Genomic DNA, 19,599 nt, shown 5'->3' on the forward strand with positions numbered 1-19,599 from the left:
AGCTATTTTGCCTTTTTTGAAATTTTCTGGATCAATCTTCTTTGTTTAAATGACTTGATGAGATTTCTTGAAGGTTTACAAAATGTTTCCACTGAAGCCCTTTGTGATGACACAGGAGGACTTGAACTTGGTTCTCACTTTTCTAATGTGCATCCCATTTGAACCAATGCAAAATTGTCCACTACATCTCTTGACCATGAATGTGGACTTTCTGGTCACAATAACATCAGCTCACTACATGAGGAAGCTGCAGGCACTCTCAGCCCTGCCTTCTTGTACAAAATCTTTTCTGGACAAACTGGTGTTGAGAACTTGAGCAGCATTTCTGACAAAAGTAGTCACACCTTTCCATGTGGGGCAGCTTATCACCATTCTGACATTCTTTGCCCATCCTTATCCCTCGAGAGATTCCATTGTTTGTACCCCACAAGAGGCCTCAGTTTTTATACAGATCATGCCAGGAGCCATCGAATGGACAATCAACTCTTTGTGGGCGTCTCAGGTACGAAGAAGAGCAAGGCAGTTCAGGAAAGAATTATTTCTAGTTGGAGAACCCTCTGCATAAAAATCTGCTACGCACTAGCTAAGAAGTAGCCACCTGAAAGATTAAGAGCTTATTCCAATGCAGCTAAGGTTGCCTCTAATGCCCAAGCATGCAGAGTGCCTGTCCTGATATCTCTCAGACTGCTACGTGGGCATCAGTGCATGCCTTCATGAAGCACTATTGCCTATAAAATCAGATATAGGCATTTTGCCTGTTCAGCCAAGCAATACGTTTTGGTCTCGGCCATTCCACAGTTCCACCAGCCAGGGAGGTACTGTTTTGGTATCTATTCACAGGGTGGTGAATCTGTTGTTAGAAGTATCCACCAGAAGAACAAGTAACACACCTTCAGTAACACCTTTAGTGGTGTATAATCCACCTATCTGCAGATTCCAGATTAACACTAACTTTCCCAACTCCTCACTCTGTGAAATTTACTCTTTTTCCAGCTAAAAGGGTAACCCAAACTAGAGAACTGTACATTGGGCAAGCCAATTTGACGATGGACTCTGCATCAGAGACAAGGACAGGCCATTGAAAGCAACTGCCATTAGGGTGCCTGGCTGGCGCTAATATGCTGCCCTTGCTGTCACTTTCGGAGCGGAACAATATTGACAAGGAGCCGCATGACTCCACCTACCTGTACGCAGGAGTACTGCTTTTGAGTTTTTGGATAAAGTGTGACACCAGCTGTAATTGTCACGACATGAGGAATCTGTAGTTAGATCAAGTATAGACAACAAAATAGTAATTTGTTCTTTAAGTTGCCCAAATATACTTTGAGGCAATATGTCAGAGTCTGATATCGTTAGACTTTATGAACTAAAGAAATTTCCGAAAGAATATAAAATACCTGGCAATACTTTGGTGACTTTGGTATCTTATTAATACCAAGTCATTCTTGCTTAATGGTGGTCATTAAAGATAATGAAAATGTCACTGGAGGCAAACTGATAAAAGAATTGATGAAGGTTTTTGGATGCATTCAAATTCTTACCACTTGCCCAGACACAGCCTTTTCTAAATGCCTGTGGATTATTTTTTTTTTATATAATTCAGTGTACCTCCAATCCTGCCCCTTGATTGGCCTATATATAACATCATTGCTCACCTGTTGGTTTCTAGCTTCCTCAAAAGCACGCTTTTCTTCTTCCAAACGTTGCCGGGCTTCTTCTTCAGCCTGCCTTTTTTGTTGCTCTTGTCTCTCTTTTTCTATCTCTTCAAATGTTAATTTTAACTTCCCGGGAGACACACGATCTTGTGTTTCCTTTTTGGGTATTTCATTTTCATCCTGAAAAAAATTTGAATTGCTAATTAAAGTGACTGGAACTGACCAACATATAAACTTTATTTTTGTTAATGTCATAGTTTACCACAACAGATGAATGTCGCTTGGCTTCTCTGAAAGAACGCCTGTGTTCCTCATATCTTCTCTTTTTCTGTTCTTCAAACTTTCTTTTTTCTTGCTCCTCTCTTTCTTTTTCTACATCTTCAAAATTTAGCTTGATCTTGCCTGGCGCTTTGTTTTGCGATTTTACAGGAATGACTGTTTCTAGCACTGAATCATCACCTTCCTGTTTATAAAATTGTTACAATTTGGTTATTTATGAAACCAGAAATGTCCTCGTTTTATTTGACAACCAAGATAGTGATGTGCTCGTAGCACTCAGCTGTCCCATCCATAATGAGATACAGAAAAAGAAATAGTTAGGAGGAAACAGAAAAACTTTAATGCACCAGCTCTTCTATTTTCTCATGACATGAGTAACATGAAGACAGTGGTTATAAGATTACAGAAGATATTAGTTTGCAAAGAAGACATAGGTAAAAGAAAGATATGTGAGGTATGAGAACTATAGAATATCTTTACAACACTGCTAAATTGGTAACGTTAGTAATGCTGTTTGAAAAAGCAGGGAATCATCCAAATTGACATGACAACATATCATTCTTTTCTCAAGATTTCCCGATCTGTCAATGAAGGCAGTACACAGTAATTGAGTTTAGAACACCAATCTGCTAAGTGCCAGGGTTAAAGGGGAAATGTTCCTTGCAAATGTTAATTGCACTGAGTTATAACCTTATTCTCAATTTGGGATAAACTAGTTTGATTGATAGCATCGAAAATATAATTCACAGGTTTCTTCCTTCATGTAAACGTTTAGAAACAAGCACCTATAATATATCAATGTGCAAAATCAATCAATATCAATGGAGGGATGGGGCATTGTCTTGCCCTATACTGATTTAGATTTTAAGCTTGGCACTCACGAACATAATTTAGCAATTGAGGATAGTTTTCTCAAGGGTTGGAGGAAATGATATGAGGCCATTATAGGTTTTCAAATATTACTTTACTGTTTGATCCAGAAACATCCCGATTTACAAATAACCCTGGGCGTAGGACTATACTACGCTCCCGTGGTTTGCGTAGTTTGCGCAACTATGCGGTACGCGAATTGCACGTAGCACAGTGCAAAAATGCATAGCGGGAATTTTTTGCTTGCTCGCGGCCCTCAACGTCAAGTTGGCAACCGCAAGCGAGCAAAATAACATCCCGGCGAGACTTTTTCCTCGTTTGCGATCAGTAACATCAAGTTGCCGATCGCGAGCATGGAAAATAAACCTTCCGGCGAGATTCTCAACGCGGGGAGGTCAGGTTTCTCATTGTGAGTGGTCGCGTATGCTCGCGACCGCTCGCGATGAGAAACTACCAGTCCACGTTGAGAAAGCTGCCGCTCGAGTACAAATCAGCTCGAGCGGCAGAAAACGACCGCTTGCACTGTGCAAGATGCCGTTTGCAATAATTGCACAGTGTGGACAAGCATCCGGCACTGTGCAATCAGTGCCAACAGCATCTTGCACAGTGCACTACGCAGTTCGCGTAGCTCGCGTAGTGCGAAGTGCACTCCGCGTAGCTACGCGTAGCGCTACTACGCGAACTACGCCCAGGGTTAGTTACAAAGATCCATGTTAACCTTCATCAGAATGTTTAAATATTTTGCATTTATTCATAATATCCGATAACATTTTCTTTCATTGACTTTACAAGTGGAAGAGAGTGCATTGTTTTTGATCAAAAAACGACATATGACAAATGGAAGTGAATTAAGATACGAAATGTGACTGTTTCATTCAAAGAAATTTCTGATTACCTCCAACTCCAAGTCACTTCCTGTACAGTTTATGTCATCAATCTATTGAATGAGAATGTAATATTGTTATGTAAAAATCGCTTTTATGTTAGATTTCAAGCATGCACTTAAAATAAACCCGTAGAGACTGTGTCAAAAACATCTCTATTTCCAGTAATCCCATTCTGGCATATATTAGATTTTTAGAAGTTTAGGCAATCCAAACCAACAAATATTTATTATTTTACAAGATGTTTTGTGCTCAACAGAGAAGTGTTATGAATCAACATTGTAATTGTGTGATATCGCTTATAACAATATAATTTCCTTGCAAAGTGTAGACTGTAGTTCTTATTTAATAGTTTAGTCTCTACGAACTTCATCATGAATAACCTCTCATTTTACAGAGAGAAAATCACAAATATCAAATATAAATCACAAAAAATCCAATAGCCATAAAAACAAATGTATATTGCTAGTCTTGATGTTTTTATTTATGCTATAAATGTGGAAACCCCAAAACTGTTCCAAAACATTTTCTAAACAGATAGTGAATAGCTGAAGAGTGCAAGTCTACAAATAACTAAATGTGATTTGTCGTGTGAAAATCCTGTATTTTCAGTACCTGAAAAGATTTGTTGAATTAATTCCACATTCACTAATCTTGGTGTTGCATTGGTAACTTTTGTAAAACAGGAAAGTCTGTGTTTATTATATTAAAAAAACAGGATTGAAAAATACATACCAATTACATTTTAGAGGGAAAGTCTTGCCTCGATTATTTTTAAACAGTGAGTTTGCATATGTCTCTTCAAATCACATGTAACCTTTTGAAACTGTCTGCATGCGAATCTATAACTATGCAGAAGACATATTGAGAGGGGAACGAGAGATGTGATTGGATAGCACAGTGATCAAATTATGTCAGTAGGAGGGTAGGTCAGTTTATCACTTTATTTTACATTATTTATGAATAAGGATGCATTTGCTCAATAGTATGTATCCTAAAATATATTGCAGTTTGGATTTAATTAATGTTTTTAAATATAAATGCTATTTAGAAAAAACCCAAATGTTTGTAAAAGAGTACTACATACAAAGACGGAACCATCGCAATTCATCCTAACTGTTGTGGTGTCAAATCTAAAGAGCTGTTCTATCCAACTTTCAGAGCATTAGAGGCTCTGGCTATGAAATATAATTACTTAAAAGAAAAGAGAAAAGAAATCAAAATTAAGCCTATGAAGTACATGGCACTATAATTAATTTAAACACACATGAGCCTATTGTGCTAGGAGCTCTAAGGCATTTAGGAGCTGGGGTGACCATAATTTAAATATCATTAGAACATAGGAATGTTGAGAGCTCTGTTGGAGACAATGGAGTATCTAAGTGCAAATAATGGCTGATATAGGCCTTCTGCACCAACATTTGAATTTGTGTCTTTGTATTTCTTCCTTTTTAATTTAGAACATTCTACCCTTTGGTGGTGGAATCTACTAATAGCCTTATAGCCCTTTCTGCTTTGGGCTATACCAGTTGTTAAAGGCCCCCAGTCTCGTTATAGGCACTTGCCTGTTTCTCAGGCCTATAACTCAGGTTCAGGGCCGTTAGTAACTAGTAAAGAGTTTGGTGGTGGCTATAAGGCTAAATTTAAGTCCCTGGAGTTCAGCTCTCTGTCCAAGCCACTCCAAGAAAGCTGATGGTAAGCTATTAGCTCCACACTAAAAGCCTTGTAATGTGATGGTTGTCCCTAGGGCCATGTGACAGGCCAGAATATCTCAGCAGGCCAATGGAGCCTACATTCAACGGTCCCTCACAGGTCTCAACCTCAGAATTTTTGTAAGCATCATCCACAACTAAGGTCCTCACAGGATAATATTCAGGTTTCCATAGGATGGCAGTGAGTATTCTATTGTCCCTCAACTCCACCAGGAAGATTGAGGGTCAATTGCCTCTGCCTCAAGTGCCTTTCTATGTTTTTCCACGATGTCTGGTGAAGTTTGATTGGTTATATAACCAGGAATACTGTAAGCAGTGCATTTGTGGGCATTTCAATCATTCTGTCTTAGAAGCAGTGGCAAATTTGTAATAGGTACAATGCTGCTTATTTGTGCTTTGTCTGCCTTATCCAATTATGTAAGAATTATTCTTAAATAACTAATGTTTAATAGAAGAGAAGACGTACCATTTCTGCTTTCTTTGCCAGTTCCCGCTGAATCTTCCGCCTCTCTATCAAATCCTGCTCAGCTCTGCGTTTTCTTTCCTCTTCCATTCTTTTTTTTTCTTCTTCGTGTCTTTGTTTTTCCATCACTTCAAATTTCCCTTTAACGGTTCCTGTACATGAGACAAACAATGCAATCAACTTTGTCTCCCTGCAGTTTGACATTGATTTAGAAATCTGTATTTCTGAGTATGACCTACCTGTAAACTTGGGAATAAACCCCTTTTCTACTTTATTTGTCTTATTTTCTTCTTCATCATCAGATGCAAGTAGCTCTTTCATCTGCTTAATTAAAGACAACAGTAGATTAGAACTGTTTCCAAGGAAACACAGGCTGTAGCCATTTGCATTTTTGTTGAACATCTAACAATGTTGATGACTAAATGGATTTGAGACATAAAAAAAAGTGCACTGAGCCATTAACTAAATGCAAACAGCTGTTGAAACTGTAGTGAAGGGTATTCTAAAACAATCTGGGCATGTTTTAGTGATTTGGAGGACCCCTGTGCCTAAATACCTATGGGCTCGACTCCCATTATACAAAATCCACAATCTTTCTTTATGTATTAGTTTTCATAATAATACACCTTTTAAAAAGGATTGCAACCTGAAATCGACCAGTGACTGCTGTCAGGTGCTAAATTACAGATGCAGTGCAGGCTACTTCAAATTGTTCTAAAATATTAGCATATCGAATTCTCGCTGTACTTCCTCATTCCATAATGCATAACACAAACATCTCTTGAGTTATTCTTTACAAAAATTGACAAGAAATCACCACATATAAAAGAACTACGTTGCACCGTGAGTATGGCTTTTGGGACTTCAGGTAAGTACCAGAGATAGTATAGATTATACAGTACGATATACAATAATTTATAGATCCACACTCTATAATTGATCTTTTAACAATGTGTTCTAATCAACTGCATACTGAAAACTTGAAAAATCTTTGCCTAGAGTAGTCGGGGAAACAAGACTCATGCCTCAGTTCTTTGCTGTCTCGTCTCTGGTGTATACAACAACCAACACATAAATAGGCTATAGAGAGACTATTCATTAAAGCAGTCATATCTTGTTAGGTGTGACATTTTGCAAAATGTCAAGGTATCACTTGTAACATTCAATTTAATTGGCTCATCGAGAATGTTTGTTTAGATATTGCAACTGCTTATGCAAAGGTGGTGTACTAGATATATTATGTTCCACTTCCATTTTGTGTTAAACATGCAATAAAAATAGGATGTCTTGTTTTTTAACACAAATATTTTTTTAGACAAAAATAACTTTTTGGAGAAGTTATGAATTATTTTATTTTTAAACATAATCATAACTAGTAAAAGGAAACAGCAATATACAGGTAGAAATGATTTAGGCTAATAGTGAATAAAACCAGGCAAATGGTGTTCTGGAGAAAAATGCCCCTATCTAAGGAGATTCATTTCAATAAAATAGCAATAGGACCTCGGCTTCTGGTTTATTTTAAGCCATGGTACATCTTCTCAAACAGCATTTTTGGGTAAATCAACTGTATTATATTTTCTTTTAGTTAGGTGGGATGACAAAAGACAGGAATAAATGAACCCAACAAGTGAAGGATTGTCGATGTTGATGCCTTTACCAACGTTTTAAGAAACTCATATAGCAGTGGTAACACTGTGTTACAAAAGGCTGATGGACCAAGATATTGGCATGTTGTCTGATTAAATGAATCCAGTATCTGCTTGATAACAGCTCTTCATGAATTTAAGTCCTTTATTCAAGTTTCAAATCCATATACTCTTTAAGCTAAATCACCTTAAATACTTTTAAGCCTTGGGTTTAACATGGCAATTCATCAATTTAAAAGGAAACCCTTGCATGGCTCTCTGGAGAAATCTTAAAATGTCATCTCTGGTATCAGTATTATAAAGATTCAAGGTAAGTTTAGCTTACCCCAGAATGAATATTTCTTTAGGTACTTGAAACTGAGCAGTTGCCCCATTAATCAAAATATGTGTGGCAACATATCAGCATTTGGAAGGATGTTTTAGAAACTATGGTTAAAACTGTGGTTGTCCAAAACATTTCTTGACATATTTACCATTTAATACTGCAGTACCTTAAAAATAGTCAAATGTGGGATGACAGTCAATTCCATAGAGATGAAACAATAATTGGTGATTACCCTTTTTATTTTCTGAAGTTTAAATTAGTGACTGTCATACAACATTAAAACCTCCCACATGAAAAAGTTTGTTCTATGCTTTAGTCGAGTGCAGTGACTCAGACCATATGATTTGTAGAAGCCTGAACATATACAGATTTTGGTAAGCTGTTTTCCCAAGATTGCTAAAATACTAAGAACAAAAGTATAAACAAATCTGAAAACAATGGGGTCAGGCTTTCTATGAGGTGAAGTAGGGTAGGCTGTACTAGGAAAGGTTCCATGTTTCTTTATTAATGCATTTAGATTGAATTGACAGATAAAGGAAAAGTAAACTGCAACTCTATCAGAATGGATAGAGCTATACATTTTGAGAAGAATTTTCTTTTTTGAATTAATTAAGTACAGAAATGTAAAGCAGTCAAGAAGAACTAGAATTTATATTTAGGGAGTCAAGAGAAAATGTTACTGCCATACATGTTGTAGGTTAATAGACAATTGTAGGTTAATAGACAACATCAGCATCTTTGAACAGTGCTCTATGTTTCTGTTCAAACTACTAATTGTATACGTTTGATATGTGGCGTAACTGAATTTGATTGCCAAAAACGAATATAATCAAGGTTGAATATACTGTTGAAAATGAGTTAACATATAACTTCAGAATCATTACTTTCCTTTTTAAAACCTTTACAAATAGGGCCTATATTGTTGAGTCGGTCTGTTTATGTCTCTTTTTAAGTATATCTTTATTGTGTGTGATTTAGTAACTACTAACTACCTGAACTGATTACTGTACTAACAGCTGTGTCATATATATGGCATCTTACAAAGTTATGTAGTTCCTGGCACAATGCTGCGCTTTCTTTATCTTTCAACTTTAAAAGTAGCATTTGCTGAAACTACTTCCCATTTGAAAAGAACCTTCACACATGTAAGTTCATAAAAAGCTGCTTAAGATTGTGTTATTGGGAAGTTCCCTGAGTTGACACTTTTCTGGAAATTATCACTTCCTTTTATATCCCCTTTGAGGATCTTAAATCCCCTAGTTCATTACTTATATTTTTAAATTTCAATATAATATTTTCATAAACATTGCTGCTCCTTATAGCTGGCAAGAAGCTATACATATAATATCAGCAGAAAGATTCCATTCCTGTATTTGTTCTTTTTTAACTACTATTCTTCTGAGGACCTGTAGAGAGAAACATTTGTACTAGATATACTTCTGAGCAATTTACATTAGTCATCACATACAAAAAAGAGCATGGTTGAGTTTAGGGTTTTTGGGACAGAATATGTAATGTCCAAGAGACATATAACCCTTTAAAAAGCATTCAGAGGTTCAATAATAATTGCTGTAAACAGATGTGGTCCTTTACTAGAGAGATGCCATTGCAGGAAACTTTGAGGAGTAGAAAGTGTCCTTCTGGAGCAAAGAAATTCAGAGCTGTGAACCTAGAACTGATAAAGTTCCTTTTCAAAAGATCAAGACTTACAGGCACAGAAATCTGTGATAGATCGATCTAATTGTATTTATGATTTGATTTGTTTTTTGATTCTTATAGAAACAGAACATGATTAGCAAAGGCTTCCGATAGCTGAAATAATCTTTTCAAAACTCTACATTCAAATTTTATATTTCACTATACTAATTCACTACTAATACTTTATGGGTTCCGGAGAAGCATGCTACTCACCAAAACAGTGTGTCAACACATCATCAGGGGTAGCAAGCGCTATGTCAATGCAAACCTTTTCACTCTTTTATCACTCCACTATCCTTCTCAATCCAAATAACTGACTAACATATTCATCGCTCAAATTACTTTCATATTTTCACTATGCTAATCCTTTAAGGGTTCCAGAGTAGCGTGCTACTCGCCAAAGAAGCACTTCAACACATCATCAGGGGTAGCAAGTGCTATATAAATGCAAACCTCTTTCCTCTTCTCTCCGTCCACTATACTTCTTAATCCAAATAACTGACTAACATATCCACCACTCAAATTACTTTCATATTTCAGTATACTAACTCACCACTAATCCTTTATGGGTTCTAGAGTAGCATGCTACTCGCTGAAAAAGCACTTCGAAGCCTCGTCAGGGGGATTAAGCGCTATATAAATGCAATTACTATACTATTTCCAGGTATTGCTTACTTTTATAAACACTCTCTTAGCCTTTCCATGTTTTATGCTCTGCTGCACCACCTTGGAATAGTTTCCTCAATCAAGTTGGTACCTACAACAAATATTTTGTTCTCTCTTGCCTTAACTACCTTTCTTCATATCCACATACCTAGCCCCTATTTGTACTGTCTTATGATGCAGACTTTCCTAGAAAATTATTTATTCTCTGAGTTGTATTCTGCCCCTCCCTGATAGAATTAGTGAGGTCTTTGGTGTCACAATGGGTGCAGTGTGCTCCTTTGACTCACACATAACTGTGGTGGTTAACATTTTGTTCAGAAAGCCCTAAAATTCCTTCCATGCTTTACTTCAGATAGTAGTAGCCTAATTTGCCCTTGTGTATTCAAGTTTGCATTTGTTATATGATATGTCAGAAGAATGCAAGCCTAATTAATCCATCAACTTTCGAGGCTTTCGTATCACACGACCGGGCTCCTCTTTAAGGGCAGCTCTAAAATTCCTACAGTTGTTGCCAATGAAACAGAGTGAAATTCAAAGCCATATGTCTAATCCAGCACTACAGTATCTAATCAGGAAATTCACAACCTATGCACCCACCCCATTACTAGATCTTTTCTGTGTCTGCCACTTTAGGTATGCAATCATTTTTCAGTGCTGGTTGCAATGCTGTAGGGTTGTCTCTCATTCCAAATTAATGTAATTCTTTAGCATTTCACAAACAAAGTCATAAAGATACCACATTTTTTTCCAGTGCTAAGCATTGTATTCGATTTGCAAGATAGTTATGCTTCAGTATGGACTGTAGTACCAACAAACAATACAAACTGGCTTGCTGGGCTTAATAAATTCCACTTAACTTAAAATAACTGTTCCCACCTCCATCTTCCATTGTCACCATATCTATATTATGTTTCACATCAGTGAGAATTTAAAACTATATCTATAACTTATGTTTAATATCACACTACCTTGTAGAATTATATCAGTTCATAATCATATCAATAGACCACTCTGACATCCATTAATGATTGTTAAGTTTTGAAGTTTTTAAGATATCAATCAATCATTTTTGTGAATATGTCCTTGGGTTTAGAATACAGAACGTAGTAGTAGAAAAGAAAAATGACCTCCTGTTTTCTCCTGTTCCATTCTCTTTCTCTAATATATTGTTCTTTTCTTCTCTGCTTTTCTTCAGTAGATCGCCTTTGATTCCTTTCTTCCCTTGCTTTCTGCATGACTTCAAATTTATTCTTTACCTCACCCTTGCCAAGTTTCGGCACATAGGTTTTTTGGATAGGCTTAGATGTGGAAAGCAGAATCTTTGTGAGATGAAGATAAAGAAAAAGAAGAGAAAAGAAAGATGACACCATTTGAGGGATGCAAGAAAACAGAAGATGTTAATAGTATAGTATAGAAATGAGAGGAAAAAGTAACTGAAAAGAAAATAATAACTATCCATGAACTCTGTCATTAAGCATTATTATGATTTGTATATGTCAGTACAGATTAGTGAGTACAAGTAACAACAAATTATACGTTTTTTAGACTTAAATCTGTTGTGCATAAAAACAATTAACAGCTCACTGTAGTTTCCACGCAATAAAAGTGAGTGTTTGAAATCATGACTTTACATTATTTTCTGTAGTTATCTGTAATATATGAAATGAAAAGTGTTCTGAGGAGTGTATCTGACATGTATTGACATTATTGGAGCCACAAATTACAAGTATCGTTTTATATCTCCAAGTGACCGTGGGGTGTACGTGGTACCTTGCCATAAGTCAACAAATAAACAGGGTGAAGGAAGTCGTAAAAACACTGTTTGTCAATTCCCCTTCACCATGAGCACAGCTTTATCTCAATGCCTGACATAGAACTTCATTTTCATACTTTTTTTTGCCTGGGTAGAAGTGGGCAGAGTTTAACTTTTGATGATGTAAAGAAGGAATCTACCTAGAAGGACAGAGTACATACTTGTTTGCTAAAAGTGTTCTGTGCTGCTTATCTAACAACAACAAGGTACACCACCAACCATGCCATTCTGTGAAAGATCCTCTGCAGGTGCACAAAACCTTTCTCTAATGGAAGAACTCATTGATGTCATTCCATTACCAGACACTGAACATGCACCAATTGGCTTTACCAATCAAGATGGTATAATGATTTATGAATAGATTTTAGCAGAATGGATACAGTTTACTTTTCAGTAACTTCAGAGGAATCAATAGACCTGTTAACCACCTGTAAGATTGGTTACCCAGCGTGAGTATCATCTAAACTCACACACACACCTGTCTGTATTAAACAGGAGGATCACACGCTTAGAATAATATTTTTATTCTGCCCATGTGAACACGATTATCAGAAATAGTTGTTGTATGTGGGTAAATACAATTTCAGAAATAATAGAACATATCCAAATCTTCAAACTCATTTCATTTTCCATCTGGGAGATCTGATTGCAACATAATATTTCATTCAGAGACAGGGGGATGCGTTGGAGCTTGTAGCAGAAACGTACACAGCAGAAAATGTATTTTCTGGTAAGTAACCTTATGTTCTTCATCTTCGGGTGATGCATAGACATACACGCCTTTTTTAATAGGGTGCCATGCAATAAACGTGTGCCTATCAAAATACTGTTTGCAGGATGTGGGAATAGACTTAATTTGTGACATCTTCCAAATTAGACCTGGAGGGATATTAACCAACAACACTCTACTGGTGTCTTTGGCCAGTGACATGAGACGTTTGGTATTCATATGTTATGCTATTTGGTCATCTCAACCACCACCTCAATGCTGAACACGACCCCCTCGCCTATTTCCACCTAATTCCAGATCTGGCCTCTCTGGGAATCTTGTTGCTTTTTTACCATGACACCCATTTGGCGGGCAATTTATTACACCCTTTCTGCTCCAATATTTCCATGTACATGCACTATCCTTCTTTTCCCTCTTATTTGGGTGTATATTTTTGCCATACCTTTCATGTCTCATTTTAAAAACACCCAATTAGCTACTAATCTAAAGCCTCAGTTAGAGCCCGGGAAGCAGTCTTTACCACAACCTACAATTACCACACATTTTTTACAACATGCTTACTGTTTCTACGCAAGTCATTATAACGCAGAAATTTATTACGCAAATCCAGGCTGTGCATGGCGTACATCACCTCCCTGATCTGAATGTAGGACTACATCCTGATCCATGGGCCTATGATATTAGACAAAGTTTTGTTTACCAGTGCATCTATGATATGCATATCTCCTTTCCCCTTGCAATCCAACAGAGAGTGGGAATTACTATTTCTGTCATTTGTGTATGTAGGCCACATTGTATTGGTGTACTCATTTTATTTTAAGATCCTCTCATCAAAAAGGTTTGTTTTAAAACACATAAACCTATTTGACAATCAAGAACATTACAAAAATGTGCCTGTGCAATGTGGAAATGTCAGCACATATTATAAAAACAAGCATTGGCATAGCCAATAGGTCTCGCCTTTGGGACGTTTTAAGTGTTTAGCTTTCAACAGTTGATGTTGCACCAAGGATATTGTGCTGCATAATTAAATACTTATAAGGTCCCAAAGGTGAGACCTATTGGCTATGCCAATGCTTGTTTCTTCTTCTTCCCATGAATGGATGGCAGGCACCTGTGAGTTATGAATTTTAAAGTGATCATTTTCTTTCAGGCCCTCGCAGGACAATGAGGAACTCCTTTTGACTCACTTTCAGAGCTTTGAGAGGCTCTCAGATCAGCCACATTCCAAGCAGACTGGAGTCAGATCAGAGCTGTGCTGAGCAGCGCGAGGTTCTCCCAGAGAAAGACGAGGAGCAGATGGCCACGGCCGCGCTGCCCTCCCCCCTTTCAGGCTGCAATGGGCAGCAATGTGGGAACGCGCTCTCCCGGCATTGCCCATTGACTGCTGAATGGGACCACCACATGCCACCAGCCCGTAGGTATGAATCTCTGTTAACAGATGGTGAGATCATTATAAGCAATTAATTCCTTTAATGTATCACTGAGAACAAGATGCATGACGCAGGCAGGCATAGAAAAGCAGACTCCACGCTCCTTGGCGAGAAACCGGCCGGGCTCATCCCTGCACGGTGGGAATGTGCTGCTCGCAGGCCTTTCTTCGCTTGCTGAGAGCCGGACCCAGCCGCTCTTGTTCTGCGGAGCAGAGGAATGTTTTGTGTAACGGAACCGTCCCTCCCTTTTGATTGACTGCGATTAAAATAACAGATTTCTAGACGTACTCGAGCCAAAAAACAATGGCAAAATCCGTAATTCTCGTATGCCAGCACGTCTGGTCAGCCACAGACGATGTGGGGAGACATACAGCATGCCCACAGGGACGCCAGTTACTTTTACATTGGTAGCCAACAACATTTTTTTTTTCCTTATTTACTTACATTTTTGGGGAAATCCTATTGGCAGAATTAGGCCTCAGGTTTTTCTGGCCACATTGGAATTCACATGCTGTTCCGACTTTTGCACTAGTGAAAAAAGTTCCCCAGTGCCAATGGGTTCCACTAGAGTAGCCCAACCCAAAGAGTAGGGTGGGAAAGGTGTCACCCACAGTTGTGAAAATCTAAGAGATTTCAAAAGAAAACAAAAAGATAAAAAACGCCTGACTCGAAAGTGAAAATGAACTGGCGATCCTGTGAATGGCCATATTAGGTACTGGATTCGACCGCCGTTTTGTGAAAAGAGTGGGATACCCATGCAGAGCAGGTAGGGTTGTAGAACCTGGCAGCAGGACAAGCTCTGCGCCACCAACTGCTGCACACAGCCAAAGGCTAGTGGGGTTGAAAAGAAAAATCATTAAAAAAAATAATGAAATTCACTGTTGAAAAGAAAACAACAGTTAATAACTGAGTTATAGTTCTGACTAAAAAGCATAACATCAATGAAATACAAAAGTTATGTCAACCAACAAACACACTGTAACTCGTGCAGTCTGCCAAGCTCAAAACGCCAATTTGCCGTTGGCAGAGGAATAAAAAACAAGCGCACGCGCCTCGTGCAAGTAGGGGGTGGGGGAGAGTGTGGCCGAGAGCAGGCAGCGTTTCTCTTGCGGGAGCGAGCGCGATAATTGATACCATATGGCGCCGCTCGCTCCCGCAAGGGAATCGCCAGACGTGCACATGTTGCCATTGGAAGCAATGCAACGCGTGCACGTTTTTGCCCGCAAAGCTGTGCTGATGACTAAAGGTCTCTTTCCTAAGCAGTGCATGCGCGCTGCGTAGGCGAGACCTAATCAGGTGTTTTTGAGATGAGCTAAGCAGTATCTGAGCACTGCAGAATTTATTAGATAGAAGTTGAGTATCCCACATGGTATTGGTTGTTATGCCTGAAGCTTTCCATTCTACCTCTTCCATCTTTCCCCTATTTACGATGTTGATAGTAATCGTGTGGTAAGCAATATCAATAACTGGATATTGAATGTCCTCAACTATATCTTTGCCCTCAGACCACCCAAGCACAACAGAAAATCTCTCTATGCCCCCTGGTTTACAAATGGAATTAATAAACCAAAATCGTCTAACAAAACATTAGAGCATAAATGGTGCACCCCTACTAGTCTGAGGATAAAAATAAGTATAAAAATGCCATTTTGTATTAGTACAGACATATTTGAGAGGTGTGACTTTCATTTTACAGAAATACAATTGACAGCAGCAGACACTCTGCAAGAGAAATGTTTAAGATAGGTAAGTATTTTGCTAATCCTAAAGCTTGCTCCCATTTTACAACTGATACTTAAATATTCTCTGACACCCTAGCTTCAAATTTTTTAAAGCAAATCCAAAACATCTATGCCTACTTTCCATATTACCTGATATTATAAGCCCAGACCTTGATTTCGCTTTGAAATCAGATAAGGTGGCTATCCCCACTTCTTTCCAGAAGTGCTTAGAAGTCAAATTAAATGATGTCCTTTTCATTAACTCTGGTTCCATGCTTGGTTCCTGTCCTCCTAGGAATTTTAATACAATGGTTTAATCTACTTGTGCTACATTTTACAGAGTTCTGCAACACATCTATTTAGAGGTCAATAATCAATGACTACTGGAAGCATGCTCAGGTAGTCCCCATCTTTAAAATAAATTGCCACTGATCTGTTATTGCCTTCCAATTACCAGCCCATTTCCTTGCTTCCTCTCACTACTAAGATCCCAATTAAAATACTAATAAGCAATTGACCTCTGATTTAGAATCCAATGCATTTTTGGATTTCAAGCAATCTAGCTTCTGTGCTGATCACAACATGGAAATTGCTCTGGGCAATACTGCTGACATTCTGAGATATTTATGGACAAGGGGACTCTGCTGTCCTGGTCTTTCTAGACCTGTTTGCAGCATTTGACCTGTTGCGCTGTTACTCTCATAGAGCGGATCTTTAGGATAGGCATTTGCCAAGCAGCCCTCAAAAGGTTAAGCTTCTTTCTTACGAGATGAACAAAATCAGTGTGCTCTGCCTCTTTCTGTTCAGTGGCTACAGTGCAAGTAAGCAGTTCCGCAGGGCTCCTCCTTAAGGCCCACCCTTCTTATTGTCTATATGCTTTCCTTAGCGGCACTAGGTCTTTAAGATTTGAGATTCTTTTATTTGCCTAAGACTCTCGAGTCATAATCTCTATTCTTAAAGATCTGCTGACTTTCAAAATTAACTTTCACCACTGTGTGCAAGAGGTTTCTGCCAAGATGCACTTGAACTTTACTAAACTGAACTGTGACTGGACGGAGGTGCTTCTAGTAGATCATCATCCTCATCTCCGTCTAGCGAATATTGGCCAGCTAGCTTAGGTGACGTCCCCTCCTCAGTTACATCAGTCAAAAACCTTGATAATATTCTCAATAATGAGTTGTCCAAGGCATGAAGTTAACTATATTGCCACAACGTATTTTCTCACTCTCAAAATGCAGAGAAAGATTTTCAAAGTTCTCCCTTTGCACTTCTGCAAATCCATCATTCAGGCATTAATCACTGCCAGACTGAATTATGTCAATACACTTTGTCTGGGCAGATCTACCAGACTCACTGCCCAATTACAAAGAATGCAGACTGCTGCAGCCAGATCAATTCTTAACTTTCTTTGCCAAGTCCATACATCATCACGCCTTCAGGCTGTTTACTAGCTTCCTATTCAAGACTTTGTGTTTGACACACTGAAGTGCCTTTTACTATATTTAACTTTACCATACCTCACAGACTTCTTCAGTCATCCATGTGTGGTTTGCTACTGGCTTTGTGTATCCACCACAAGGGCTCTGGTGGTTGTGTCTTTTTCTACCTTGCTCTGAAAATATAGAATTAAATGCCCTCTCTAGACAAGAAAGCCTTTTTTTGTCATAAAAGAAGAAACTAAAAACTTGGATGTTTACTGATACTTTCTGATGTCCTTCTCTCTAATTCCTATTGGTTGCAGCACCAGGACGTTCTTTCTTTGGTTAACAGAGAACTTTATACACCCACCAAACATAACATAAAAAATTCTGATGATAGAAAACATGCGCCAGGAAACACCTTGTATCGAGCTAGCTTTCTATGAAGACCAACTCAGTACACCAAAAGGCCAAATGAACATGTGTGATTCATGTATGCTTCATCTGCAGAAGTGCAAACACTATGACCCAAAGAAAAGAAGTCCTACTATCCTAATGGTGCGAGTATTCAGGGGCAACGGTAGTTACAAGGAGGCTGGAGACACTGAAGTAGAGGTTATAAAGGTTTGGGACCACTAAATTACACTACAGATGTAGTTACTCACTTTCTGATTTTTGGGTAACTTACAGTGGAAGAAAGGAGAACACTATTTCGATCCACTGAGACTGTTATGCTTCACCTGACAACGTGTTACATAGTTGAATTGGCTTTTTGTTTATCTACTAGTTCATACTCATTATTGCATTCCCTCCATGTTTTTTTTTCCTTCCCTATTCAGTTCCTGTTTTGCCTTGCCGTGCTTGCAATGTTCCAGGGGGCCCCCATTAAGCCCAAAACCAATTAATATCTGTGAGATATGGGAAACTCAGGGGGCCCTCATCACATTCTGCAGGGGGAGGCATTATTTTGCAATACACCTGTCATGATCCCCCTGAGTCATGATTCTGATCCCCCTGAGTCATGATTCCATGGTCCCCCTGTGTCATGATTCTGATCCCCCTGAGTCATGATCCCCCGGAGTCACAGACTAAACCTGCCATGATCCATTGGCAGAACCAGAGTATGGTCAACGGTATCCATTGCCATGAACTGAGGTGGGTCACAAGTTACATTTGCCCATCGTGCCATTTATTGACAATGCTGAGGAAGTGCACGTTATTGACAAATAATGAAGGATCCAAACACCAAAATGATCGTGTACAACAGTGTAGTTTTAATTGCTTTCCTTTTGTTGCCTTATTTGCATATTTTATTTTCCTCGTAGCCGTATTCGCGTTGTTCAGTATTATGCTGCTTTGAGGCCATATAAGCAGCCATGCCATGCCATGCCATGCCCAGGGAGCAGCCATGCCCAGCTGCTCCCTGGGGATTATTCCAGCAACGTCGCTTGGAGAGTCTTCTTCCTGCTTCGGGTTTGTGTACAACTCTGCCGGTAAGATTCCTCGTACCGGTCTCTGGCTCAGTGACAGCAGTCAAAGGTAGGAGACGACGGGTTTCTTCAGTTACCAAGTTGCATCCTTGGAGTTCTTGGACTTATTTGGATCACACTCGCTTTTTATGGGCATCTTTGAAAAAGGCATTTAAGCAAAAAACTGTAGCGCTGATTATCTTTATGACAGGAAGTGCAATTTCTATACATAGTACGTTCTGGCCTCATTATCAAGCATACCAATCATTGATCTTATATTCATTTATAGACTTGCGAGACATATTGAAGGTAGAATGTGCACATGATGAAAACTGAAAGCCTGAGAATATCCTTATAGTTATGATTATCCAGAGTTTATGGAACCATGTGATGCTGTGAGTAAATCATTTGGAGAAGTATCTTCAAAGACATTATTGGAGCTCTTCAAAAAGGTATTCTTGATTCTGTGCATTTATATTTGAGAAAGCTTCAAAGACATTATTGGAGCTCTTCAAAAAGGTATTCTTGATTCTGTGCATATATATTTGAGAAAGCTTCAAAGACATTATTGAAGTCGTTTTCAAGGTACTCTTTACTGACTTATGTGATCTCTTGCTGATTGTTTTCCTACAGGTAAGAGTGGTTCATAGCGCATGTAATATAGTTTGAGTTATAGATCAAGACAAAGAATTAGAGATCAACTGTTTATTGCTGTCGTACCAGATCTCCCTCTCCACACTACCCTCCCTAATTTCCCTTCCCCTTGTCTGGCCACCTTGATCCTTTGGTGTGCTTTACTCAGAGTCAGATTTAT

General features: G+C 38.5%; 1 protein-coding gene across 31 annotated transcripts in view; it reads right to left on the bottom strand.

Moving 5' to 3' along the window:
* Positions 1-19,599, bottom strand: part of NEXN (nexilin F-actin binding protein) — a 399,622-nt gene that overhangs the window by 207,758 nt on the left and 172,265 nt on the right. For 10 of the 31 annotated variants that reach the window (XM_085602023.1, XM_085602016.1, XM_085602024.1 and 7 more), the window contains 5 exons: positions 6,103-6,184; positions 5,867-6,015; positions 3,700-3,741; positions 1,918-2,118; positions 1,656-1,835 (listed from right to left, as the gene is read on the bottom strand). In XM_085602023.1, coding sequence (XP_085458149.1) covers positions 1,656-1,835; positions 1,918-2,118; positions 3,700-3,741; positions 5,867-6,015; positions 6,103-6,184 — 654 coding nt within the window. Of the gene's footprint in view, positions 1-1,655; positions 1,836-1,917; positions 2,119-3,699; positions 3,742-5,866; positions 6,016-6,102; positions 6,185-11,328; positions 11,521-19,599 lie in introns of all 31 variants that reach the window. The other 21 variants (XM_085601996.1, XM_085602009.1, XM_085601999.1 and 18 more) reach the window with 3 other exon arrangements.

This window comes from Triturus cristatus, chromosome 4_2, assembly GCF_964204655.1.
Source record: "Triturus cristatus chromosome 4_2, aTriCri1.1, whole genome shotgun sequence".
Classification (NCBI taxonomy): domain Eukaryota; kingdom Metazoa; phylum Chordata; class Amphibia; order Caudata; family Salamandridae; genus Triturus; species Triturus cristatus.